The following is a 26119-nucleotide window of genomic DNA, read 5'->3' as shown; positions in this document are numbered from 1 at the left end:
TGGGCAATAAAAGCTGCGCTGCTCACCAGGACATGTCCCTGCGCCACCAGCTCGCTGTCCCCTGCTCCTCTGACCCCAACTGTCCCCTCCCCAAACCCAAATGGCCCCCCAAACTCCAGGGATTTCCCCTATCCCGGATCCCAAACACCCCGAGGGGGGACTGGGGGACTCAGAGCCACCCCCCTGTCGTGAGGCCACCCCCGGTGTCTGTCCCCTCACGGGGACATCGCCGCCACGGTGGCTCCGCCCAGCTTGGAGTGGCAGAGCCGGGGTTGTCACTGTGTCCCCAACCCGATCCCGGTCCCTGCGGGTCCCTGGGGGTCGGGGTGGCCTTGGGGACACCTTGGAGACATGGAGGGAACTCAGCGCAGGGAAAAGGGTGGAGTTTGGGGTGGCATGGCTGAAGCGGGGGACACTGCCCTTTGTCACTCAGTGCCACCTCAAACTGGGTCTCTGGGGGTGTCGAGGTCCTGGCTACGGCCACTGTCCCCCTGTCCCCATCCCGTGGGGATGTCGCGATCCCCCAGCCCCGCAGGACGCCCAGGGGGTTCCTGGGGGTTCCGGGGGGGTGCCCGGGGTGTTCCGGGCGGTTCCGGGGGGTTCGGGGGGACCGGGCCGCGCGGCGCCCCGGGCGCTGACCCCTGGCCGGTGGCTGTTTCCTGCCCTGGCTTCCCCGCATCCCTCGGGGACCGGGAAGTGTCTGCGATGGCCCGGCCGGTGTCGCTGCCGGAGCCATTCTCAGCTACCGCCGCTTCCTTTTCCTGAGCTGCAAATAACAGTGAGTCACCCGCGGGGACAGTGCCACCCCTGAGGGGGGACACTGCCATCCCTGACCTCCCCCGAGGGGGCACTGCCATCCCTGAATCCCCCCGAGGCGACACTGCCACCCGCCTGTGTCACCTTTGGGATGCCCCATCCCGGATCCCATCCCGAGGGCTCCTCGCAGTCTCCCGGGACCCCACAGATCCCCTCCCATTCCCAAACTAACCCCTCCAGTTATCCCCCGCCCTAATTAACCCATCCCCACACCGTGGGAATGTCGTTCCCAGTTCGGGAATGCCGTTCCCAGTTCGGGAATGCCGTTCCCAGTTCGGGAAGCGAGGGTTTTGGATTTTCCCAGTTCGGGAGCGCCGTTCCCAGTTCCCCTCCCCATCCCGAAGCCTCGCAGGGCGGGGGGGCCGCTGTGGCCCCACCCAAGTTTGGGATTTGGGATCCCCCGCTGGGAGTGGCTCACGGGGACACTGGGATGTCACCTCTGTCCCATCCCGGCGGCTCGGGGGGGATCCCCTGAGGGAACGGGGGGCTCGGGGAGGGGGCGGGACACTGGGTTGTCACCTCTGTCTCCTCCCGGCGGGTTGGGGGGCTCGGGGTGGGGGGGCCCGGATGCGTCGCTGCCCTTTGCACAGGATGCGGCCGCAGGAAAATCCAACTTTCCTGGAAACCCTCTTCAAAGTGCACCCAAGGATGCTGGGAAGCCACGGCAGAGCTGCTCCCGGTCCCTGTCCCCGTCCCTGCCCTGCCTTCCCACGGGGGGCTTCGTCCCCGCCTCACTCGGTGCCACCCGAGCTGTCCCCGTCCCCGTGTGCCACCCCCGTGCCACCCTCGGGGTCCCCCCTGGCACTCTCGGCGGGATCAGCGCTGCAATTCCCGTGACAGGGGTGGGAATTTTGGGGCGGGGGGCAATTCCCGACAATTCTAAACAATTCCAGGCAATTCCACACAATCCCAGGCAAAATCCAGGCAATTCCAGGAGCACAGGACACGAAATGGGATGGGGGAATCGAATCCCACGATTTTGGGGCGGGAGACAATTCCAGGGATGCTCTGGGCACTGAAATGGGTTGCAAGGAATGGAATCCCACTTTTTTTCCCCCTCTCCACTCCAGGAGCAACAATCCCAGCAGAAGCTGCGCCCTGATCACCCGGCGGGATCGAATTCCCTGGAATTCCCGTGCCGAGAGTGGGAATTCTGGGGCAGGAGACAATTCCAGACAATCCCAAGGGAGTGGGATCGAATTCCCTGCAATTCTCACGCCGGCAGTGGGAATTTGGGGACAGGAGACAATTCCAGACAGTTCCAGGGCACGCCGGGCACTGAAATTGGATGGAGGGAATGAAATCCCTTTTTTTTTTTTTCCCCTCCACTCCAGGAACAACAATCCCAGCGCCTTGATCACCCAGCGGGATTGAATTTATTGGAATTCTCACGCTGGGAGTGACAATTTTGGGGCAGACAATTCCAGGGGCGCTCCAGGCACCGAAGTTGGATGGAGGGAACGAAATCCCTTTTTTTTTTCCTTTCCACACTTCAGGAACAACAACCCCAGCAGAAGCTGTGCCCTGATAACCCGGCGGGTCCCCGGGAGCATCCGGCACGGCAGGAAGGAGCCCGGCAGGAGGAAATATTAAATCCTGGGATATAAACACGGCGGCGGGAGCAGCCCCGCCCCGGCGCGGCCCCCCTGAAAAGCGCGGTCCCCGCGGGGTGGGGCGGCCAGAGCGGCGGCGAGGATGGAGAAGAGCAGCTTTGCAATGGCCAAGTTCGGGCTGGAGCACAAGGAGGCGATGCCGAAGCGCGACTGCGGTTTTTACCTCAAGTACATTTTCCTTTTCACCTCGCTGATCCAATTCCTGATCATCCTGGGGCTCGTGCTCTTCATGGTGTACGGGAACGCCCAGGCGGGCACCGACACCCACCTGAGGCTGCTGGAGGAGCAGGTGCAGAGCCACTACCGCAGGATTGTCGCCCTGGGTGCCACCAACGCCAACCTGAGCCGCACGCTCAACGCCACCCTGAAGGACAGGGACAAGGTGCAGGGGATGGCGCTGAAGGTGCAGAGGGAGCTGGAGAAGTGTAACAGCAGCCAGGCCTCCAGCAGCATCCCGCAGGTGAGCCCGGGCTCCTGGGAATCCCGCGGGAGGGTGGCACCGCCTGCGGGTGACGCTGCTGTCGCCTCCTCGTCCCTGCGGGTGGTGGCAGCGAGGGGACCCCAGAAAGTGCCATGGGGTTTTGGTCAAGGGGGTTCCAATCTTGGCGTTCTCTTCCTTCTCCTCCTCCTCCTCCCTGGAGCTCTCCCAGAGCCCCTGAAGTGGTGCCAGGGGATCCTTTTGGGATGTTCTCACTCCCCTTCATCCTCCTCACCTCCTCCTCCTCCTCTTCCTCCCGTTGCCCTGGAGCTCTCCCAGAGCCCATGAGGAGATGCCGGGGGGTTCTTTTGGGATTCTCTGACCCCTCTCCTCCTCCTCCTCCTCCTCCTCTTCCTCCCGTGCAGCTGCGGGAGCTCCTGTTCTGGCAGGTGAGGCTGACCGAGTGCCAGGTGGTCACCACCCTCATCAACAGCACCTGCACCGGTAAGAGACACCCCCAGCCCCAAAAATCCCTGGGCACCCCAGCACCCCCTTCCCACCCCTTGGGGACCCCCAACTCTCCCTCCCCACCCTCCTGGGCACCCCCACATGACCCGCGCAGGCAGAGGCGTCACCCCAAGCCATGGGGTGGCACCTGGGGGGACCCAAACCCCCGGATCCCAAATTCCCCAGAGCTAAACCCTGTCCCCCAACTCCCCCCAAGCTGAGAAGCTGCAGCTGCAGCGGCAGCTGGACCAGGCCAGCTCGTCCAAGAGAACCGTGGAGGACAGCAGGAAGCAGAGCCAGGCTGAGCTGACCAAAACCACCCAGGAGAGGGACAAGTGCCAGCAGGACCTGCAGAGCGCCAGGACCGAGGGCCACCTGAGCAGGATGGAGCTGGAAGTGCAGAAACAGAGCTGCAGCTCCCTGCAGAGCGAAGTGAGCGAGAAAATCCTGAGGGTTTTGGATTTGGCCAAGCAATATCAGTGCAAAGAGGCTGAGAAGGAGCTGGGGCAGATCCGGGAGCGCGTGGAGGAGCTGCTGCGGCGGCAGAAGGAGCGCGACTCGCTCTTCATGTGGAGGAGCAGCTGCGAGCTGAGCGTGCAGCAGTGCCGCCACAACTGCTCCCGGGACACGCGGGAGCTGCAGCAGAGGATCCAGGGGCTGGAGAAGCAGCAGAAGGACGGCGAGGAGGAGAGGAAGAGGCTGCAGGCGGACAAGGAGAAGGTGGGGAAGGAGCTGGAGGAGAAGAGGAAGGCGGCAGCGGCGATGGAGGAGTCGCTGAGGCAGCAGCTCAGGGTCTGCATGGGAACCAAGGTGGGGACATGGGGACATGGGGACACGGGGACATGGGAACATGGGGACATGGGGACATGGGACATTTGGGCACTGCGGACATGGGGACTCCCATGGGGACATGGGCACAGGCACCTCTGCACTGGGGTTTTCCTTCCTGACACCGAGATTTTGTTTCTGTGGGAATTTCCTGCTGGGGGCACTGCCACCCCTGAGCGGTGCCACCCCTGAGCGGTGCCCACTGTCCCCCCAGATGTCCCACCTGGACCTGCCAGGCTCACGGGGGCTGGGCAGCTCCGCCCGCTCGGGCTCCTTCCCTGGCACGGGTGCCTACATGGAGCTCCTGAAGAACCCGGCCACCCTGGGAACCATGGGTGAGTCCCTGGGGGACTGGGGACATGCTGGGTGCCCATCCCATCCCATGGATCCCATCCCATGGATCCCATCCCATGGATCCCAATTCCATGGATCCCATCCCATGGATTGCAATCCCATGGATCCCACTCCGATCCCAGCAGGAATGCAGAACCCGGCGGAGCTCCAGCAGATGCTGCAGCTGATGGAGCAGTACACGGCCACCCTGAAGAACGCCAGGTGAGGGGACAGAGGTGACACCGGGCCACCTCCCTGGGGCACCCAGGGCTCCTGGAGCTGCCCCCGACCTGATCCCATTTTCCCACAGCGGATAATGCTGGAAAATCCCACGGAAAACCAGGAGAGCCGCCCAGGAGGTGCTTCCCGCAGCACGGATGGCAACCCCCGCCCCAGGGCCACCCTCCCTTTGTCCCTTTTTCCCCGTGTACCCAAGCCCACCCCGCGTGTCCCCTCAGATGTATCCCCGCCTTTCGGCTGGAGCGGGACAACAGCCGGCCCCGAATCTGGGGACAACTCGCTGCTTGTGTGGGTGGAAATCCATGGAAAAATTGGGAATTTTGGGAGCGGGAATTCCACACAGAGGGGTGGGAAATGCCCAAGGATGAGGGACAGGGATGTCCTTGTCCCCAAAGGATGAAGGACAGCGGTGTCCTTGTCCCCCAGCCCCGAATTTGGAGACAGCTTGCCGCTTGTGTGGGTGGAAATCCATGGAAAAATTGGGAATTTTTGGAGCGGGAATTCCATCCCAGCTCTGCAGAGAGGGGTGGGAAATGCACAAGGACGAGGCACAGGGATGTCCTTGTCCCCAAAGGATGAGGGACCGTGCTGTCCTTGTCCCCCCGCCCCTCCCGGAGCAGGGCAGGGATTTATTCCCAGGATTTATTCCCGGGATTTACAGCTGCGTTTCCTGTGGAAAATCCTTTTCCTGCCCCGCCGCCCCTGCCCGCACGCCAGGCGCCACCGAGGCCTCCCGGAGTGTCCCTTGTCCCTTTCCCCATCCCAAGTGTCCCCCGAGCCGTGTCCGTGCCGGGAGAAGGGCACTGCCACCTCCTGCCACCCCTCCAAGGATGGCGATGCCACCTCCCCCCTCCCACCTCCTGCCCAGCCCCAGGGTGGGACCGTGGTGACAAAGGTGACAAAGGTGACAAAGTCTCACTGTCCCTGAAGGTCTGGGGGGGCCTCAGGCGCTGCCAGAGGATTTCCTGGAATTCCTCCATGGATAATCTCGGAGTACCAGGTGCTTCCCGAGCTCCCGGCTGGGTGGTGGCACAGAGGGGTGACACGGGGGTGTCCCCAGGAGATGCCACTGTTTTTGGGGTGGCTGAGCACCAGCAAGACCCCACATCTGCCACAGCTTGGGGGAATTCCGTGGATTGGGAGGGATCCCGGGGGTTCCAAAGCCCCCACATTGAATCCTTGGGGCCGGGGGGGACAGGATTGTGCCCCATGTCACACTGGGGGTAGGGACACCTCAAACGGGGACACTGGGGATGGCTTTTCCCCTCCAGCTCCTTGTTTGTCCCCCTGGCCAGGAACTGGGACTTTTTCCAGGGTTTTTTCCCACATTTGGGGCTCAGGACACACTCCCAAACATGGCCACCAGTGAGGGGACAACAGCAAAGCCACCAAAGGCACCACAGTTTAATGCCAGTGACACCACACCCCATGGCGTGCCACCATCACTTCCCGACACAAAAATCCCTAAAAATGATATCCAGGACGTCCTCGGCGCCCACGTGCCCGGTGATCCTGCCCAGCTCCCGCCGCGCCACCCGCAGCTGCTCGGCCGCCACCGCCAGGTCCCTGCTGTCCCCAAGGTCCCCAAAGCGCTCCAGGGCTGCCGCGCACGCCCCGAGGTGGCGGCTGTGCCTGCTCTGAGTCAGGCTGGGAGAGCCCAGGAGGGGATCCCCGCACCTGGAAAAGAGATTGGGAACAGGAAAGGGATCGGGAATGGGATCGGGAACGGGAAAGGGATTGAGAAAGGGATTGGGAATGGGATTGGGAATGGGAAAGGGGATCAGGAATGGAAAGGGGATCAGCCATGGAGAAGGGGGTCAGGAATAGAAAAGGGGATCAGGCAGGGAAAGGGGGACCAGCCAGCCCCAAAAACCAGGACGAGGGTTTGGGATCCCCCGCACTCACAGCTGTGCCAGCTGTTGTGTCAGCAGCTCCAGCAGCGCCTCCAGCCCCTCGCCCGTCTTGCAGGACAGCAGGGTGGCAGGGGGTCCCTGTCCCTGGGCACCAGTGGCACTCGGGGACCCGCCACAGGACAGGAGGGTGGTAGGGGGTCCCTGGGCACCGGTGGCACTCAGGGACCCCCCGTGCCCCCCCAGCAGGTCGGCCTTGTTGAGCACCAGCACGCAGGGGGTGCCCGGGGGCAGCTCCAGCGCTGCCAGCGCTGCCTCCAGAGCCACTGGCGTGGGTGGCACCAAGGTGGCATCCAGCACTGCCAGCACCAGGTCAGCCTGGCACAACCTGGGGACACACACAGGGCAATGTCACCTTCTGGGCTGAGCTGTGGGGACACCCCAAAATGCCTGAAAACTCCCCAAAAACCCCCAGAGCTCACCGGGCACGTGCCCGGGCCACCCCCTCGCGCTCCACAGGGTCGGTGGCCTGGCGCAGCCCCGCGGTGTCACTGAGCACCAGCGGGTACCCCCCGATGTCCAGGGCCACCTCCAGCACGTCCCGCGTGGTGCCCGCCATGGGGGACACGATGGCGGCCGGGCGCTGACCTGGGGACAGCAGGAAAGCTCCTGGGGGATTTGGGGAATGATCCCAACCCCTCCATGCCCGTGGGTGACACGATGGCTTGGGGACATCAGGAATGGTCCCTGTGGGATTTGGGGAATGATCCCAACCCCTCCACACCCAGTCCCCACCCCAGGTGACATGATGGCCTGGGGACAGAGGGAATGGCTCCCTCTGGAGGCCCGGAACGCTCCCTTTTCCCCCGAGCCCCACTCACAGAGCAGGTTGAGCAGGCTGCTCTTGCCCACGTTGGGGGGGCCGGCGATGACGGCCCGGACCCCCCCCCGCAGCAGCTCCCCCCGGCGCCCGTCCCGCAGGTGGCCCCGGAGCTCCTGCAGCAGCGCCCGCACGGTGACACGCACTGTGGGGACACGGCGGGGTCAGCCCAGCTGGGGACAGCGGGGCCCGAGCCCCAGACTCGGGAAAAACACCGGGAGAGACCCCGGGTCCTGACCCCTCAATTGGGATAAAACACTGGAACAGACCCTGAGTCCTGACCCCTAAATTTGGGATAAAAACACCAGGGCAGAAGACCCCATGTCCCAGTCAGGGGGACGAACAAGGACCTGGAGTGGCTGGATGGGACAAGCCCATGGGGACACAGCCATGACATGGGGACAAGCAGAGGCTTACTTTGGGCTACTGTGCCACTGTGGGGACACAGCTGTGACACAGCTGGGGACAGCAGGGGCTCACCTTGGGTCAGAACCTCTTCCTCCACGTTGTCATCCTCGCTGAAGTCGATGTAGGCCTCCAGGTGGGCGAGTGCCTGCCATTGGGCTGGGAGTCAGTCCCGAGCTGCTGGCCACCAGGGAGGGCTCGGTGGCCACCAGGGAGGGCTCGGTGGCCACCAGGGAGGGCTCGGTGGCCCCCCGTGAGGGCTCGGTGGCCCCGCAGGTCAGCCCCACCTGGGTGAGGGCGTGGCTCCAGCGCTGGTAGAGCCGGCCCAGGTCGCCCTCCATCTGCCGGAGCGCCTGGCGCCGCTGCGCCTCCGTCTCGGCCCCGATGAGGTCCCGCAGCCCCTCGGCCGCCGTCAGGTCCAGCTTACCGTGGGCAAACGCCCGGCGGGTGAACTCGCCTGGCTCGGCCGGACGCAGCCCCGGCAAACGGCCTGGGGGGACACCGGGCACGGCGAGATGGAGGGGGGGACCGGGAAATGGGGTGGAGGGAGCAGGAGGAACCCCCGGGATCCCAATGGAAAGGGGAAAGGGTACAGGGGGAAATGGGACGGAGGAGAATCAGGCTGAATCCCCGAAATCCCAAAGGGAAGGGGGGAAAGTGATGGGGAGGATCACCCAGCATCCCAAGGGGAAGAGGGAAAGGATCAGGACGGCTGGGAAAGGGGCAGGAGAGATGGAATAGGATCGGGAAGGGCTGGAATAGGGGCAGGATGGGATGGGAATAGGGACAGGATACAATGGAACAGGGTCAGGAGGGGGTCGGGGCTCACCCAGGGCCCGCAGCACCCCGCTGACCACGGCGGGCCCCCCGTGCACGTGCAGCTCGGCGCAGTCCTCCCCGGTAAAGCTGCGGGGCCCTGTGGGCACACGGGGCTGGGTGGGCACCTCCGGCTGCCAACCCCCTGCCCCCAAAACCCAACCCCATGCCCCCAAACCCCAGTTCATGCCCCACGACCCCAACCCCGTGTCCCCAACCCCACATCTGTGTCCCCAAACCCCAGACCTACGTACCCATCCCCGTGTCCCCAGCCCCGTGTCCCCAGCCCCATGTCCCCTGCCCATGTCCCCCCCACGTGTCCCGTGTTCCCACCTGGGAACCACACTACGAGCCCCCTGTCCAGGGTCTCGGTGGTCTGGGGGTCCTGGATGCGCCGCAGGGCCATGACCCGGGGCGGGGGCTCGGGGGTCCCGGTGAGGCTGCGCAGGGCGGCCCCGCTGCCCGGCCCGCTGGCCCGGATCACGGCCACGCCGCAGCGCCCCGGCGCCGAGGACAGCGCGAAGATGGTGTCACCTGTGCCCCGGGTGGCACCTGTGCCCCGGGTGTCACCTGTGCCCCGGGTGGCGCCTGTGCCCGCCGCAGGTGGCACCGCCGAGCGCAGAGCCCGCGCACACCTGGGGAATTGGGGGGGGGCGTTATGGGCACCCCCGGTGGGCACGAAGGGGGCACGACCCCCGTGTCCCCAGCCCCGTGGGCATGAGACCCCTCCCCAGGTGTGTACTGACCTCAGGTGTTCCCTCCCCAGGTGAGACCCCTCCCCAGGTGGGACCCTTCTGCACGTGTGCCCCCTCCCCAGGTACCCCCAAATTCCGGCTCACCGACTCCCGTACCCTCGCATCCCACAGCCACCACCCGTGTCCCCCCTGTCTCGGTGTCCCCTCTGTCTCCCCCGTGTCCCCTCTCTCCCTCTGTCACTCTGTCCCTCTATCCCCTCTGTCCCCTCTATCCCCTCTGTCCCCCCGTGTCCCCCTGTCCCCCCCCGTCCCCTCACCTGCCCCTCGCCGCCCTCACGGCCCCGCTCAGCGCCATCGCTGCCCTCCCCGCGCCCGCCTGGCCACGCCCACCGCCCCGCGCCATTGGCCAAACCTACCGAGGGGGCGTGGTCATAGCGGTAATTCTGCTTCTGATTGGTTAATAAAAGCACAGCCGCCACACCAGCCTCAGCGCCCCCGCCCATTAACGCACGCTATTGGTCAAGACACACTGAGGGGCGGTGCTAACGGTGAAACACGGCTTCTGATTGGATAGTGGGCAAAGATGGCGGCGCCCTGGTGAAGCCACGCGAACCCCTCCGCTCCGCCCGGTCCCAGTGAGAAACATTATTTAAATTCTTATAAGATTTAAAATCTATTTATATTGAAAGAAAATTTAAAAATGTATAAATTTTATGAAGAGATAAAATCCGGCGCTGGGGTGCTTGGCTATTTGTTTGATATTTCTATTTTTATATTTTTAATTAATTTATTTTTATTTGTATTTATTGATATGAATATGCAGGTACCTCCTGTAAAGGAGCAGTCTGTAGAGAACATGTTTTAAGTTAAATAAATATAAATTTATTAAATATATAGTTTTATGTATATAAATAATATATATTTAATATAGTATTGTAGTGGTTTTGTATTAAATATATATAATTTATATATAAATATAAAATATATAAAAATATACGTATATTTATTTAACTTAAACCATATTTTCTATAGACTCCATTACAGAGGTTCATGCAGAATTATAAGAGTTTATCTTAAAATATTTCTTTGCATTTAGACCTTTTTTTGCTTGGTTTTAACCTTTGACTTGTCTTCTCGCCACCTTGTAGATTAAACCAATATATTTTACTTCTTCTTGTGGTTAAATAATGATAACGATAATGATAATGGTAATGATAATTATAATGATAATTTAGATAGTGTTTATTATTATTATTATTATTATTCCTATTCCAATTCCCAAAATCTGGGCTTGTCTTCCAGGGGGGATATAGGCACGGATGGACTGGAACAGGCAGGGACAGCCCGCACGGCCCCGTTGACCCCGTGCCCCCCCGTGCCCCCCCGTGCCCCCCCAGTCCCGGGCCTGGCAGCAGCTCCCGCCTCCCCCGTGCCAGCCGAGGTGACAGCTCGGGGACATCTCCCGGTGGCACCGGGTAGCCGGGCTGGCACCGGGCCCAATTCCCGCATCCCGGGGGGCTCCGAGCGGCCGGGCTGGGCGGGACCCCCCGTTTGGAGTGGCTTTGGGGGGGCTCTGGGGGACTTTGTGGGACTTTGGGGAGACCCCTCCGTGCTGGGGCGGCCGCTCTGGGGGAGGGGGGGGTCACCCCAAATGTCACCGGGCAGCGCTCACCCCGCTCGGGTTACCGGGAGCCGCCTCACCGGGCGGGGGGGGCACTGAGGGGGCACGGGGGGGCACGAGGGGTGGCACTTGGGGACACCGCTGGGGACAGGCCGAGCACAGCGGGGGGGCGATGTGGGGAGCGGCGGGGGGGACACCTCGGGGCACACCGGTGCCACCGCGGGGGCCCCACCGTGCCGCCCCCGTTCCGAGCCGCCCCCCGCGCTCCCCCCGGGACCCCCCCGCGGGGCGCGGCCGGACACGCGTGGCCGGGAGCCGCGGCCAACCGGAGCGAACCGGGAGCGGCGGCTCCGCGCTCCGCTCCGCCGCTGCCGCCTTTGTCCCTCCTCCCGGCCGCAGCGGCGGCGGCAGCGGCGGCCCCGGCGGCCCCGGCGGCCCCATGCACCGGCCCCGCCGCCGCCGCCGAGCCCCGCACCATGCCCGAAGCGGCGGCGGCCGCGGCGCAGGACGGAGAGCGGCCCCGGCGGGGCCCGGCCGCGGAGGAGCGAGCGGAACCGGCGGCGCCCACCGGAGTGCTGGGTACGGGGAACCGGGAGAGGCGGGGGGGCACGGGGAGGACCGGGATGCGGCTCGCTGCGGATGCGGGCCGGGATGCGGGGGGGGGCGGTCGAGGCTGCGGGTACCGGAGCTCTGAGCATCCCCCCGGTACCGGGAGGGCTCCGAGCCCCCCCGCCCGGGCGGGTCCCGCCTCATGGCGGGGGTTCTGTGGCTCTCGGAGGGGTTTTTGTCACCTTTCCCCCCTCCCCGGACAGCCCCGAGGCCCCCCCGGGATGGCGCTGGCAGCCGGCGCCGTGTCCCGTCCCCCCCCACCGGTGACACCCCCCGTGTCACCCTCCCCACCCCGGGAAGGCGTTTTGCCCCCGCCACCCTCCCTCGCCAGGCCCGTGCCCCCCCCAGCACGACAGGGGGGTGGCGCAGCTCGCAGCCTTTGTGTCGCTGTCCCCACGCCGGCCTTGGGGTCCCCTCCCCCGCGTGGCGCGGGGCCAAGTGACATCCCCGGATCAGGGTCCCCGCGGCGCGGGGGGGTGGCAGGGCCTGGTGGCAGCTGTGGCACCGAGCGGGGCTCCTGCCGGCGGGCGGGTGACCCACTTCGTGCCCCCTGGGACACCTCTCGGTGCTCGCCACGCCGCAGCTCCGGTGACCTTAGCCCGGGAGCCAAGGTGAGCGGCACGGCCGGCGACAAATGGGGACAAGCGGGGGGACCCGGGGGCTGGCACACGGCGCGCCGGCCCCGCCGAGCCCTCGGGGCCACCTCGGTGGTGGCACCTCGTGTCGGGAGGGGCCGCGGGGACAGCGGGGTTGAGGGTGGCGGTCACCCCCCAAAGCCCAGCCAGCCGGGGGATGCTGGGGACCCCCCTTTTTCCGTGAGCTTGGGCATGGAAAGCCCCCCCGGGCCTGGGTCTGTGCCCTCGGGGTGGGCACTGCCCCACGCGGGTGGCAGTGGCCCCGCAGCCGCCGCCCGCGCCGGGTGGCACCGCTGCGGGCAGGACATAAATAATGCAGGGTGGGTGAGCTCAGCCCGCCGGCGTCACCCGGCTGCCCGGCCAGGGTGGCACGGCCACCTCCACCAGCGCCCCATGCCCACCGTGGGCACTCGGGTAGCCCCACAGCTTGATATCCCCATGGCCTGGCACCCTAAAACACTGGCACCCTAAAACACGGGCACCCTGAGAGTCTGGCACCCCAATACCCCAACACCCAGCTATCCCTGCGCCTCATCACCATGGTGCCTCTACACCCCAGTACCCCAAAACCCAGCTGCACCTGTACCCCAACACCCTGGTACCCCAACATCCCCAAAGCCTGACACCCCAACACCCTGGTACCCCAATACCTCAGCCTCCCAGCACCCCTGCATCCTGATACCGCAGCACCCTGGCACCTCAACACCCTGGCACCTTGGCATCCTGATACCCAAACACCCAGGCACTTGGGCACCCCCGTACCCCAGTACCCTGACACCCTGGCATCCCATCCCTGTCACCCCAAGAGCCCTGCACTGTAACACCCTGGTACCCCTGCACCCAGAAACATCAACAGCCTGGCACCCCAACAGCCTGGCACCAACACCCTGACACCCCAACACCCCAACAGCCTGGCACTCAATAACCTGATACCCTGGCATCCCAACACCCCAACATCCCAGTACCCTGATACCCCCAGCACCCCAATACCCCAACATCCCCACACCAGGGTACCCCAGCCCCCCAACGCCCTGACACCCCAATACCCGAGCACCCCTAAACCTCAAAGCCCCAGCAGCCTGGCACCCCATTACCCCCAAACCTTGGCACCCCATTGCCCCACAGCCTGGCACCCCATTAACCCCAAACCCTGTCACCCCCTTACCCCCACAGCCTGGCACCCCATTGCCCCACAGCCTGGCACCCCCGCACCCCAGGGCGGGGCACGGCCGTGCCCAGCCTGCCGGACCGGTGCTACAGCGGGGGTGGCAGCCTGGCGCTGTCCTCAAGTGCCACCCTCGGCTCGGGGACAGCGGAGCCTTTCAGAGCCCGTCAGGGCGCGGGGTTTGGGGGGTCCCAGCAGAGGTGCCCGGGTTTGGGGGGTCCCAGCAGAGGTGCCCGGGTTTGCGGGCCCCACAGAGGTGTCCGGTTTTGGGGTGCCTTCTTGGCATCAGCAGCTCTGGCATTTCCTGTTTTCCCGGGCGGTTTCCGGCACCCCGAGCCCTTCCCAGCCCCGGGGCACCGCCACATCCCGGGCCGAGGAGGGGACACTGAGGCACAAGGGGACACTGAGGCAGGGAAGCGACAAGCAGGGTCCCCACGCCATCGGGGGCCCCCTCCCTCCCTGCCAGCCCCGGGTGGATTTTTTGGGACTCCCCCGTCCCCACCCTCCCCGGGCAGCGCTTTGGGGACACCGGGCACGGGGACAGCGCGTCTCAGCCACCCCGGGCGGGGCAGCGGCCGTGTCCCCTCGGTGCCACCGCGCCCCGGGGGTGCTTTGGGGACTGTCCCCACCGCAGCCCGGCGCGGCGGCGCGGTTTCCATGGAGACCGGCTGCTTTTCCCGATCCCCGTTTTTCCTGCGCTTTTCCGTGCCCGGGCTCCGGGAGGAGGTGAGAGCCTTTGGGGACGCTCCGAGGGGACACCCCGCGACATTCGGCACCGCCGGGGGTGGCGGGACGCGCTAGCGGCTCCTCCCCGCAGCTGTCGGGTCCGATTTTGGGAGCTACCGCAGGAGAAACCCGATGCCAGGGCGGTGGCACCGCCGTGCCCCGTGCCACGGCCGGGTTGGGGACAGGCGGGGACGCGTCCCGCCGCCAGCCCGGGGCTCCGGGGCGCTCTGGGATCCGCTGCCCGCGGGGGTTGATCCCTGCCCGGCCTCCCCCCGCAGATAAACTCTTCGGGAAGCGGCTGCTCCAGGCCGGGCGCTACATCATGTCCCACAAGGCCTGGATGAAAACGGTGCCCACGGAGAACTGCGACGTGCTGATGACATTCCCGGGTAGGAACGGTCCGGGAAACCGGGAAAACCGGGATAGGGGTGGGGTGAGACCGGGAAAACAGGGACTGGGATGTGATCGGGAGAACAGGATTGGGATGTGGCCAGGAAAACCGGGATCGGGTGGGGTGGCACCAGGAAAACCGGGATTGGGGTGTAATCGGTAAAACCGGGATAGCCGGGGCAGGAGGGGGTGGGGATGGGAGGAAGAGTCCCGGAGGGGGCAGAAGGGATGGGGGATTGGGGATGTGGGATTGGGGTGGGATGTGGGATTGGGGAGGGATTGGGGATGCAGGGAGGGGTGGGGACGTGGGAAGGGATAGGGAGTGTGTGGATGGATGGGGACCGGGACAGGGACACGCGGCAGGATGGGGACAGGGATGAGGGACACCTGGAGGGATGAGGACTGGGATAGGGACACATGGCAGGATCAGGACTGGGGTGAGGGACACAGGGATGGAGGGGCACTGGAGCAGGGATGAGGGACACGTGTCAGGATGGGCACCGGGCCGGTGACACGGGGCAGGACACACGGCACTGTCCCCGCAGACAGCACGGATGACCACACGCTGCTGTGGCTGCTGAACCACATCCGCCTGGGCATCCCCGAGCTGATCGTGCAGGTGCGGCACCACCGGCACACGCGTGTCTACGCCTTCTTCCTCACCGCCACCTACGAGAGGTGCGTGCCCGTCCCCAGAATGTCCCCAGAGTGTCCCCAGTGTATCCCCAACGCTGTCCTCTACATGTCCCCACACTGTCCCAACGCTGTCCCCACTGTGTCCCCACACTGTCCCCACCGTATCCCCACACTGTCCCCACGCTGTCCCTGCTGTGTCCCCACGCTGTCCCCACTCTGTCCCCGCAGTTTGCTGCGTGGGGCGGACGAGCTGGGGCTGCGCAAGCCGGTGAAGGCGGAGTTCGGGGGCGGCACCCGCGGCTTCTCCTGCGAGGAGGATTTCATCTACGAGAACATCGACAACGAGCTCGGCTTCTTCAGCTCCCAGGTGGGGACGGGGTGTGGGGAACGGGGTGTGGGATATGGGGACATGGGATACCCGGATGTGGGGTACAGGGATATGGGGGTGTTGGGATATGGGGATATGGGATATGGGGATCTGGGGAGGCTGGGTGAGGATTCAGCCACCCCTGGCACTGGGGACAGGGACAGGGACAGGCCAGGGAGGAGACAGGCTAGGGAGGGGATAGGGTCAGGGAGGGGACAAGGACAGGGTCACTGGCGGCGTGTCCCCCACAGGAGCGGCAGAGCATCATCCGCTACTGGCTGGAGAACCTGCGGGCCAAGCAGGGCGAGTCCCTGCACAACATCCACTTCCTGGAGGGCCAGCCCATCAGTGAGTGTGGCACCCGGTAGCACTGCCGTGGCACCCGTGACAGTGCCACGGCACCTGGTGACACTGCTGACACTGCCGTGGCACCCATGACAGTGCCATGGCACCTGGTGGCACTGCTGACACTGCCCCTGTGGCACGGAGCTCCCACGTGCCACCGTCCCCATTGTCCCTGTGCCAGCCCCACCACCCCAGGGCCACGCGGGGTGGCAGTGGGGATCCCGGGCCGTGTCCCCACTGTCCCCGACCCCCTGTCCCCATTGTCCCCATCCCTGGGGCCGTGTGCTGGGCGGGGTCTGTAGGATCCTGGTGGGCACAGAGCTGTCCCCATTGTCCCTATTGTCCCCGCCCCTACTCCCGCCCCCCCAGGGCCACGCGGGGTGGCAGCGGAGACCCCGGGCCGTGTCCCCGTGTCCCCGATGTCGCTGACCCCGTGTCCCCGTGGCAGTCCCGGAGCTGGCCGCACGGGGGGTGATCCAGCAGCTGTTCCCGCTGCACGAGCAGAGGATCCTCAAGCGCCTGATGAAGTCCTGGGTGCAGGCAGTGTGCGAGGCGCAGCCCCTCGGTGAGACCAGGGGTGCTTCGGGGGGCTCGGAGGGTTTGGGGTCACCCCAGGAGGGTTTGTGGGGCCCTAGCCCTTCAGTGAGCTTTGGGGTGACCCCAGTGGAGTTTTGGGGTCCCGGCCCCGCTGATGTCTCCTGTGCCCTGCCCAGATGACATCTGTGACTATTTTGGGGTGAAGATTGCCATGTACTTTGCCTGGCTGGGCTTCTACACCTCGGCCATGGTGTACCCGGCCGTGTTTGGCTCCATCCTCTACACCTTCACCGACAGAGACCAGGTGGGGCCACTCTGGGGCCACTCTGGGGCCACTCTGGGGTCACTCTGGGGCTTCCCAACCTTCCTGGGGGGTTTCCACCCCCCTTCTTGGGGTTCCCATCCTTCTGTGAGGGTTTCCACACTCCTTCAAGGGTTTCCATCCTTCCTTGGGGTTTCCATCCCTTCCATCCCATCACTCCTTGTGGGTTTTTCTTCCCTTCATGGGGTTTTCATCCCCTCTTGGGGTTTCTATCCTTCTGTGAGGGTTTCCACACTCCTTTAAGTGTTTTCATCCCTCCTTTGGGTTTACCAATTCTCCTTGAGGGTTTCCATCCTTCCTTGAGGTTTTCCATCCCTCCTTGTGGGGTTTTCCTTGTGGGGTTTCCCTTTCTTCCTTGTGGGGTTTTACATCCGTCCTTGTGGGGTTTTCCCCCCGTCCCTGATGGATCCTTCCCCCTTTTCCCTCAATGCCCCACCCCATCCATTCCCTCGAGGCTGGAGGGACTCCCAACCCCCCAGGGCTGCATTTGGGGTCTGTGGGGGCGGGGAGGGGACCAACCCTGGTGCAGTTGGTGCCGTCTGTCCCCCAGACCAGCCAGGACATCTCCTGCGTGGTCTTTGCCATCTTCAACGTCATCTGGGCCACGCTGTTCCTGGAGGAGTGGAAGCGCCGCGGCGCCGAGTTCGCCTACAAGTGGGGGACGCTGGACACCCCCGCAGAGTCCCTGGAGGAGCCCCGGCCCCAGTTCCGGGTCAGACACCAGCACGGGGCCACCTCCCTTCTGGGGTCCCATTCCTGGGGGTCCCGTTCCTTGGGGGATCCCATTCCTTTTGGGGTATCCCATTCCTTTTGGGGTATCCCATTCCTCAGGAAGGCCCCCAGATCCCTTCCTGAGGGGGGCTCAGCCACCAGCCCCAGGGTCCCAGCAGGGGCCCCTGGATCTGTGGGGTCCCTGGAGCTGTGGGGTGCCAGGATCTGTGGCTCCCTGTCCCTGTGCGTGCCATGAGCCGTGGGTCCCTGGGGGTGTGGGGTTCCTGTCCCTGTCCCTGTCCCTGTCCCTGTCCCTGTGAGTGCCCCGTGGGTCCCTGTCCCTGTCCCTGGGTGTGCCACGGGCCGTGCCTGCAGGGCACCAAGCGGATCAGCCCAGTGACCAGCGCTGAGGAGTTCTATTACCCGCCCTGGAAGCGCCTCCTGTTCCAGAGCCTCGTCAGCCTCCCCGTCTGCCTGGCCTGCCTCATCCTCGTCTTCCTCCTCATGCTTGGCTGCTTCCAGCTCCAGGTGTGGCCCTACTCTGGGGACAGTGACAGTGGCACTGCTCCTCCTGCTGGTGCTGCTCCGGCTCCTGATCCTGATCTTGACCCTGATTGTCTCCCTGTCCCCTGTCCCTGTCCCATCCCTGTCCCTGTCCCCACCCTGTCCCTGTCCCCATCCCTGTCCCCGTCCCTGTCCCCACCTTGTCCCTCTCCCTGTCCCTACAGGAGTTGGTGCTCAGCATCCAGGAGCTGCCGCGCGTCCTTCGCTTCCTGCCCAAAATCATCCTGGCTGTCATTGTCACTGCCTGTGACGAGATCTACAAGAAAGTGGCCTTGTGGCTCAATGACATGGGTGCGCTGGGGACCCTGCGGTGGCCCTGGGGTGGCCCTGGGTTGGCCCTGGGACCCCCGGGCCCCCCTGACTCGCCCTGTGCCCTGCAGAGAATTATCGGCTTCAGAGCGCCTACGAGAAACACCTCATCATCAAAATGGTCCTGGTGAGGGGACACGGGGACACAGGGACACTGGGGTGACACTGAGGGGAGACTGGGACACGGGGACACTGGGGACACGGGGTAAAGGGGACACTGGGGGACATGGGGACATGGGGGGACATGGAGGCACGGGGCACACAGGGACATGGGGGCACAGGGGGGACACTGGGGGACTGGAGGGGCCAGGATCAGGGACACAGGGGAGTGGGAGGGACTGGAGAGGTCCTGGCAGCTCTTGCTGAGGGGACAGAGGGCACTGGGGGGTACTGGGGGGCTGTTGGTGAGGGACAGAGGGGACCGGAGGGCTCCTGGCAGCTGCAGAGGTGACAGCTGGGGCTGGAGGTGTCACAGAGGGGACACGGAGGGAAGCAGAAGGTCTCAGCCAGCGCTGAGGGGACACCGAGGTGACCGAGGTGCCACCCCGCTGTCACCGCCAGTTCCAGTTCGTCAATTCCTACCTGAGCCTTTTCTACATCGGATTCTACCTCAAGGACATGGAGCGCCTCAAGGAGGTGAGGGGACCCTGCCAGCGGGGCCGATGTCCCCACAGTGTCCCCAGCACCCCTCCACCCCCCTCCACCACCACCGCATCCCTCCGGGTGTCCCCGCCTGTGTCCCCGCCCAGCGTGGCTCACGGCGTGTCTCTATCCCTGTGTGGTGTCGCCGTGTTGTCCCTTTTGTGTCCCTTTTGTGTCCCTTCCGCAGCTCCTGCTCATCCTGTCCCTGTCGCAGAGCCTCGCGCGGCAGCTCCGGGAGGCTCTGCTCCCCTCCATCCTCCTCCACCTCCACCTCTCCCTCATCTTCCTCAGGCGCCTCCTGCGCTTTTGCTGGACCCTGGGAGTATCCAAAGTAGGAGCGTGGGGACACCCAGGGGACACCCAGGGGACACTCAGGGACACCCAGGGGACACCCAACCCGCCCAGGGTGGCGGCGGCGCTGCTGCAGCCCCGCCCCATGGGGGTGCCAGTGGTGGGCGGGGGTCACAGCAGAGGGGACACTGGGGGGCTGACACGGAGGGGTGGAGACACCACGGGGACAGCAGAGAGGAGCAGAGACAGCACGGGGACATCACAGGAGGGGCGGGGACATTAAGGGGACATCAGGGACACCACAAGGGGAGCAGGGACACTGAGGGGACATCAGAGAGGAGCAGGGACACCACAATGGGAACAGGGACACCACAAGGGGAGCAGGGACACTGAGGGGACATCAGAGAGGAGCAGCGACCCCACAGGAGAAGCAGGGACACCCCAGGAGCACCAGGAACCCCACGGGGCCAGGCCATGGGGACAATCCCCGGCTATCGGCGGGGGGTGACACCGTGTCCCCCGTGTCCCCCGTGTCCCCGCAGATGCTGGCCACGCTGCTGATCACGCGGCAGTTCCTGCAGAACGTGCGGGAGGTGTCGCAGCCGCACCTGTACCGGCGGCTCCGGCGCGGCGAGCTGAGCGTGCGGAGCCTGCGGGAGCTCGGGCGGGCCCTGCTCCGCCTGCTCGCCCCGCGGCCGCCCCCGCACGCCCCTGCGGAGGGACAGCGCGGCGAGAAGAAATGCCTGAACGGGGGCTGCGGCGTGCCCGAGGAGGAGGAGGAGGAGGCGGGAGGGGAGGAAGAGCGGCGCGGCTCGGACTCGGAGGAGGAGAGCGCGCTGGACTGCGGGCTGAAGCTGAAGAAGGTGAGCTTCATCGAGCGCGCCGAGCGCCGCGCCGAGCCCGCCGGCACCGAGGACGAGCCCTTCCTGGAGGAGGGCAGCCCCACCATGGTGGAGAAGGGCATGGACCCCGCGGCCGTGTTCGAGCTCTGCGAGGAGGAGGAGGAGGCCGAAGCGCAGCCCGGCAGCCCCGGCAGGGCGGCGGAGCCGGCGGTGCTGGCGAGGAGGAGGAGGAGGGAGGAGGAGGAGGGCGAGGAGGAAGGGAGGAAGCGCAACCGCGCCTCGTGGATTGACCCCCCCGAGGAGGATTACTCCACGCAGCTGACCCAGGCTGAGGTGGAGAGCTGCATGAAGAAGTACGAGGTGGGTGGCTTCTGTCCCCTTTGTCCCCGTGTTCCTGGACTTGCTGGGTTCCCCAAGGTGTTCTGGGGCTCTCTGAGGTGTCCCTGTGGCCATCAGGACCCGAGGTGTCCCATGGGTCCCCTGAGGTGTCCCTGTGTCTGGTGGCCTCCCAAAGTGTCCCTTCCTGAGGTGTCCCTTCCTGAGGTGTCCCTGCGGCCATCAGGATGCCCAGGGTGTCCCAGGGCTCCATGAGGTGTCCCCATGTCTGGTGGCCTCCCAGAATGTCCCTTCCCAAGCTGTCCCATCAGGAGCCACCCCAGAGCCCCCGGTGATGTGGGCGCTGTCCCCGCTGTCCCCTCAGGACACCTTCCAGGACTACCAGGAGATGTTCATCCAGTTTGGCTACGTGGTGCTCTTCTCCTCAGCCTTCCCGCTGGCGGCTGCCTGCGCGCTGCTCAACAACGTCCTGGAGATCCGCAGCGACGCCTTCAAGCTCTGCACGGGCCTGCAGAGACCCTTCGGGCAGCGCGTGGCCAGCATCGGCCACTGGCAGGTGCTGGGGACATTGGGGACAGCAGGGACACTGGGGACAGTGGGGACAGCATCGGGCATTGGCAGGTGGAACAAAGGCCACGGGGACAGCAGGGACAGCATCGGCTCAGTGTGATCCCCATTAACCACCGCACTAATTAACAAATTAACCAAAAACCCTTTAATTAATGCCCCAAATCTGTCCTGCAGAAGGTGATGGAGGCCATGGGCGTCCTGGCCATCGTGGTTAACTGCTACCTGATCGCTCAGTGCGGGCAGCTGCAGCGCCTCTTCCCGGGGCTCAGCCCCCAGGCTGCCATCGTCTGCGTCGTGGTGCTCGAGGTACTGGGGGCAGCGGGGCTGGGGTCACCCTAAAGGGGTTTGGGGTCACCTCGCTGGGGTTTGGGGTCACCCCAGGGTCGCCCCAATGGGGTTTGGGGTGCCCAGGTTGGGTCACGGCTCAGGGAGGTGATGGCCAAGGGTGGGGATGGCTGGGAGAGTTCTGGGCTGGATGGGCCAGAAATCCCTGGGTACTGAAATCCCTGGGTACTCACACCCCTGGATATTCACACTCCATGGTACTCACAGCCCTGGGTACTCAAATTCCTGGATATTCAAATCCCTGAGTACTGAAATCCCTGGGTACTCACAGCTCTGGGTACTCAAATCCCTGGACAATTAATTAATATATTCCCTGGACACTGGGCCAGATTTTGGGGTGGAAATTCTGGATTTTGGAATAGAAGGGGTGGATTTTGGGGTGGAAATGCTGGATTTTCAAAAGGAAGGGGCAGATTTTGGGGTGGAAGGATGGGATTTCAGGAATGCCGGGAATGCTGAGCTGTGTCCCTGTGTCCCCGTGTCTCCAGCACTTTGCCCTGCTCCTCAAGTACGTGATCCAGGTGGCCATTCCTGACATTCCCGCCTGGGTGGCCGAGGAGATGGCCAAGCTGGAGTACCAGCGCCGCGAGGCCTTCAAGGTGGGTCCTGCTGGGGTGGCGTCCCCAAGGTGTCCCCAGGGTGTCCCCAAGTGTCCCCAGCACCACTGGGCTCCCTGAGGTGTCCCCATGGCCAGTGGCCTCCCCAAAATGTCCCTGACCCAGTGACCTCCCTGAGGTGTCCCCATGCCCACTGGCCCTCCTGGGGTGTCCCCAAGCCCAGTGTCCCCTGAATGTGCCCCTCAATGTGTCCCTAGATGTGCCCCCTGTTGTGTCCCCATGCCTGGTGTCCCCCTCGATGTCCCCATGCCCAGTGTCCCCTCTATGTCCCCTGGCTGTGCCCCATGCCTGGTGTCCCCTGTCTCTGTCCCCTCGATGTCCCGTGGCTGTGTCCCCTGGCTGCACCCCATGCCCGGTGTCCCCTCACTGTCCTGGTGTCCCCTCCTCATCCCCTGTTTCTGTTCCCTCCATGTCTGCTGGCTGTGTCCTCCTGATGTCCCCGGGCCCTGCCCCATTCCCGGTGTCCCCTCGATGTCCCCTGTCGCTGTCCCCAGAAGCACGAGCGGCAGGCCCAGCACCATTTCCAGCAGCAGCAGCGCCGCAAGCGCGAGGAGGAGGAGCGGCAGCGCCACGCCGAGCTCCAGGCGCGCCGAGACCGCGACCCCGCCCGCGACGAGGCCGCCAAGGCCGAGGCCACCGGGCAGGACCCGGCGCACGACAAGGGCCAGGCCAAGGGGAAAAGCTCCGGCGGCTCCTCCGCGCACGGCCCCGACAAACCCAAGCGGCCCAGCTCGCTGCTGGCCACCAACAACGTGATGAAGCTGAAGCAGATCATCCCCCTGCAGGGCAAGTTCCTGTCCGGGGGCACCGGCGCGGCTGGCACCGCCACCGCCAGGTCGCCGCAGTCGCCCACGGGCAGCGAGAACAAACTGCCGGGGTTCCTGAGCTTCAAATTCCTCAAATCGCCCGAGACTAAGCGGGACGCGGGCACCGAGAAGGTGCAGTCGCCCACCAAGCCCTTCAACCCCGGCAAGCTCTTTAATTTCGGCAAGTCCGAAGGGCTCGGTGCCAACGGGGGCGCGGCCGGAGCGTCCCCGCAGCCCCGCGCGGGGCCCTCGGCGGACGCAGCGCCCGGGAAGTCGCATCTCAACGAGGAAGGGGCGAGGGAGGAAGCGGAGAACCGGGCGGAGGAGGAGGGCGGCGGTGCCCGGCTCTGACCGGGGGCTCCGGGGGGTCGGGAGGAGCCGGGCGGGGGAGGAGAGCGGCGGTGCCCGGCTCTGAGCGGGGCTCCGGGGGCACGGGGAACCGGAGAACCGGGCGGAGGAGGAGGAGGAGGAGGAGGGCGGCGGTGCCCGGTTCTGAGCGGGGCTCCGGCGGTTCCGGCGGTTCCGGGAGCCGCCCGGTCCCTGCTGCGAGCGGCCGTGGCCGTCGGGAGCCTCTCGCCGCCGCTCGCCCGCGGGGCCGGCCCGGGAGCCGCCAGCGCCGCGCTCCGCTCCGGTGCTCTGTGCTGCGTCCCCCCGCCGTGTCCCCCCGGTCCCCCGGGCTGCGTCCCCCCGTGTCCCCCCGGTCCCCCGGGTCCCCCCGGCCCCGCCGCGCGGAGCCGCCGCCACCGCCCCGGGAGCCGCGGGGGAACGGCGGGGGAGGCCTGAGAGCGGCGGGCGGCGGAATCCCGGTACCCGGGGCACGGCGCGAGGTATCCCGGTACGGCCGGGACAGCCCGGTGCGGCTGGAGCATCCTGAAACTTCCTAGGCTCACCGGGGGCAGTTATCCCGGTTTCCATGGGAACCGGGGGCAGTTATCCCGGTTTTTGGAGCATCCCGAACTCTCCCAGACTCCGTTTCCCCCAGAGACGCCGCTCCAGCCTTTGGATCCTCCGGGAGCCACATCCCGCTCCTGGAATTCCCGGGAACCCCGGGACGAGCCCGATTCAGCCGTGCCTCAACCCTGCTCCGCCCGCTCCCCCCGCCTGGATCCCGGATCCCAATCCCGGATCCCAATCCCAAATCCCGGAGATCCTTCCCGGGAGTTTTCCAGCCGGGAATGGGGCGCATTTCCCGGGAATGCCGTGCATGGGCAGCGTTTCTTGCACTAAATCCCAACCCCGATCCCGCCGCCGGTGCCGCTTCTCCCAAATCCCGAATCCCAGCGGGACTTTCCCGGCTCCAGCTCCGAATTCCCTGGAATTCTGTCGCAATAAAGGGCGGGACAAGGAGGGGACACGGGGAGGGACAATGGGGAGGGGGTGGGAGCCGCTTCGCTGCTGCCGCGGGAAGGAATTCCTGGATTTCCCGGGATTCCCTGGATCCAGCGGGATCCATGCTGGGAATGCGCTCCCTCCTTTCCCTGCTTCGCTTCGCGGGGTTGGTGGCACTTGGGGACATCCATTCTCAAAGGGAAAAATCTGGAAAAAGAGGGAAAAGCTGGGAAAAGGGGGGGGGGGGGGGGAGTGGTCCCAAGTCCCCTCCTGTTCCCTCTTCCCAAAAATCAGGTTGGAATTTTTTTGGGGTTTTTTTCCCCCCCTCCTCTTTCGAAGAATCCATGGAATGTCAAAGAATCCATGGAATTTTGGGGTTTGGGGTTTTTTTTGGGATCCCAAATCGAAGCCATTTTCCAGAGCAATAAGGGCAGGAAAATCCGGGATTCCCAAAAGGGAAAAGCTCCATGTTCCCACTCCGGGGTGGGAAAAATCCAGGTGCGATCGGGAAGGTTAATTTGGGAATGTGGAAACTGGGGATGGAGATTGGGAAGGAAAGTTTGGGAATTGGGGATGGAGACCAGGATTAGGGATGGAGTTGGGGAATGGGGGTGGAGGTTTGGGAATTAGGGATGGAGATTTGGGAACAGGGAAGGAGATTTGGGAACGTGGATGCAGGAGGATCCCAATCCCCCCACCTGCCCTGGCCTGGAATATCCTGCAGAGATCCTGGGGCAAATCCCAGGAAAAGGGAGCCCTGGGAACGTTGGGAATTCCAGGAGAACGAGACCCCAGAATTCCAGGAGGCTCCAGCTCCTTCTCCCTCCCTCATCCCATGGGATTTTCCCAAAAATCCCCGGGAATGGCTTTGATCCCATTTCCCTCTGGAGTGGAGAATTCCCAGAGGGAAAAGCCCCAAATCTGGGGAATTTTCATCCCTTTCCCAAAAAAACAACAAAAAAATCCCTGGAATTTCGGAGGAGGGAAATATTCGGGAATGGTTTTTCCTTTGATTTTTTTCCTTGGAGTGCGAATTCCGTGGGAATTCCAGGAAAGGAAGGAAAGGGAGGGGGGGAGGGGGGGTTTAATTTATTTATTTTTAATTTATTTTTGTAAAATCCGCAATAAAAAAAGAAATTTATTTCGACAGCTCATTTGCATCTCATTTGCATTTTTGAATATTTGAGTTAGGCCCAGGATCCAGAGCAGCATTCCCAACCTCTGGAAAACAAGATCCAGATATCTCCAGGATCCAGGAAAGGATGGAAAAATCCGATTAAATCCTTGAAATTCCATCAATTTCTTGTTGATAAAAATGTGGAATTGTTGGAAAAAAAATTCCTGGAAAAAGAATTCCGGTGGATACCTGGAATTTTAGCAGGAATTCTGGGAAAATCCAGGTTTTTCCAGCTCTGTGATCCCAGATTTTGAGTGGAAATTGAAGGATTTGAAGGGAAAATCCTGGAGCTGGGAATGACAGAGCTTGCTGGGGTTTGGGAATGGCCAAAATTGGGTGGAAAATTCCCAAAAAATTCAGGATTGGGCTCTAGGAATTCCAGGAATTCCAAGAATTCCAAGTCCTGGGGGTGTTTGGGGAGGGAATCCTGGGGTTTGGGAGCTGCAGGACACAGGAAATCCCGATGAGGAGGAAGAGGTGGGAACTGGGCAAAAAACGGCAGAAAAATGGTGGAGTTTGGGAATTCTGGGTGGGAAGGCACCAGGAAGTGGCAGGGGGGATTTTTCCGGGAATTTTCCAGATTTGCTGAATCAGATCAAGGGAAGGGGGAGACAGAGCTCCAGGAATTCCAGGAAAAGCTGGGAATGAGCTGGAGGAGAGGGGGAAGGGGGATCCCCAATCCAGGGATGGGATGAGAACCCCAAATCCAGGGATCCCAAATCCCGAGTGGGACCCGGAACCCCCGGCAATCCCAAACCCGCCCAGCTCCGGCCAATCCCGACCTTTCCCCCCGGAATTCCCCAGCCCTGTTTTTCCTGGGATAAAT

At 64.1% G+C, this 26119-nt stretch overlaps 3 protein-coding genes across 6 annotated transcripts; 2 read left to right on the top strand and 1 right to left on the bottom strand.

Moving 5' to 3' along the window:
• Positions 1–2511: 2511 nt before the first annotated feature.
• On the top strand, positions 2512–4913 carry PLVAP (plasmalemma vesicle associated protein). Its single transcript, XM_036399177.1, has 6 exons — positions 2512–2889; positions 3273–3351; positions 3572–4164; positions 4397–4517; positions 4662–4737; positions 4826–4913. The coding sequence occupies exons 1-6, from the start codon at positions 2512–2514 to the stop codon at positions 4830–4832; spliced, it is 1254 nt and encodes a 417-aa protein (XP_036255070.1). The 3' UTR covers positions 4833–4913.
• A 1226-nt stretch (positions 4914–6139) lies between these two features.
• On the bottom strand, positions 6140–9760 carry GTPBP3 (GTP binding protein 3, mitochondrial). Its single transcript, XM_036399357.2, has 9 exons — positions 9719–9760; positions 9040–9341; positions 8720–8806; positions 8178–8380; positions 7966–8038; positions 7487–7630; positions 7088–7253; positions 6661–6993; positions 6140–6432 (listed from the first exon to the last, which is right to left on the bottom strand). The coding sequence occupies exons 1-9, from the start codon at positions 9754–9756 to the stop codon at positions 6198–6200; spliced, it is 1581 nt and encodes a 526-aa protein (XP_036255250.1). The 5' UTR covers positions 9757–9760; the 3' UTR covers positions 6140–6197.
• A 1612-nt stretch (positions 9761–11372) lies between these two features.
• ANO8 (anoctamin 8) lies at positions 11373–23238 on the top strand. 4 transcript variants are annotated; one of them, XM_054517394.1, is made up of 18 exons: positions 11384–11601; positions 14436–14546; positions 15093–15225; positions 15412–15550; positions 15802–15898; positions 16344–16460; positions 16609–16736; positions 17284–17466; positions 17841–17993; positions 18194–18320; positions 18410–18465; positions 18900–18974; positions 19168–19311; positions 19814–20473; positions 20814–21005; positions 21194–21325; positions 21853–21963; positions 22476–23238. In XM_054517394.1, the coding sequence occupies exons 1-18, from the start codon at positions 11499–11501 to the stop codon at positions 23136–23138; spliced, it is 3324 nt and encodes a 1107-aa protein (XP_054373369.1). In that variant the 5' UTR covers positions 11384–11498; the 3' UTR covers positions 23139–23238. The 4 variants fall into 4 exon arrangements, with proteins under 4 accessions (XP_036255138.1, XP_054373369.1, XP_054373370.1 ...); XM_054517395.1 differs by having other exon boundaries at positions 11385–11601; positions 17305–17466; XM_036399244.2 differs by lacking the exon at positions 11384–11601 and adding an exon at positions 12149–12242.
• Positions 23239–26119: the final 2881 nt, after the last annotated feature.

This window comes from Molothrus ater, chromosome 26, assembly GCF_012460135.2.
Source record: "Molothrus ater isolate BHLD 08-10-18 breed brown headed cowbird chromosome 26, BPBGC_Mater_1.1, whole genome shotgun sequence".
In the NCBI taxonomy this organism is placed as follows: domain Eukaryota; kingdom Metazoa; phylum Chordata; class Aves; order Passeriformes; family Icteridae; genus Molothrus; species Molothrus ater.
Note: the sequence above shows the minus strand (reverse complement) of the source record. Positions and strands in the feature narration are given on the sequence as shown.

Excerpts from the sequence above, each read along its gene's own strand:
- PLVAP (XM_036399177.1), top strand. The coding sequence starts at position 2,512 with ATGGAGAAGAGCAGCTTTGCAATGGCCAAGTTCGGGCTGGAGCACAAG. Across the intron at positions 3,352-3,571 it reads CATCAACAGCACCTGCACCG|CTGAGAAGCTGCAGCTGCAG; the intron begins GTAAGAGACACC and ends ACTCCCCCCAAG. Across the intron at positions 4,165-4,396 it reads GGGTCTGCATGGGAACCAAG|ATGTCCCACCTGGACCTGCC; the intron begins GTGGGGACATGG and ends CTGTCCCCCCAG.
- GTPBP3 (XM_036399357.2), bottom strand. The coding sequence starts at position 9,756 with ATGGCGCTGAGCGGGGCCGTGAGGGCGGCGAGGGGCAG. Across the intron at positions 8,807-9,039 it reads GCTCGTAGTGTGGTTCCCAG|GGCCCCGCAGCTTTACCGGG; the intron begins GTGGGAACACGG and ends GTGTGCCCACAG. Across the intron at positions 7,631-7,965 it reads GGAAGAGGTTCTGACCCAAG|TGCGTGTCACCGTGCGGGCG; the intron begins GTGAGCCCCTGC and ends GTGTCCCCACAG.
- ANO8 (XM_054517394.1), top strand. The coding sequence starts at position 11,499 with ATGCCCGAAGCGGCGGCGGCCGCGGCGCAGGACGGAGAGCGGCCCCGG. Across the intron at positions 15,226-15,411 it reads CTCACCGCCACCTACGAGAG|TTTGCTGCGTGGGGCGGACG; the intron begins GTGCGTGCCCGT and ends CTGTCCCCGCAG. Across the intron at positions 15,551-15,801 it reads TCGGCTTCTTCAGCTCCCAG|GAGCGGCAGAGCATCATCCG; the intron begins GTGGGGACGGGG and ends TGTCCCCCACAG.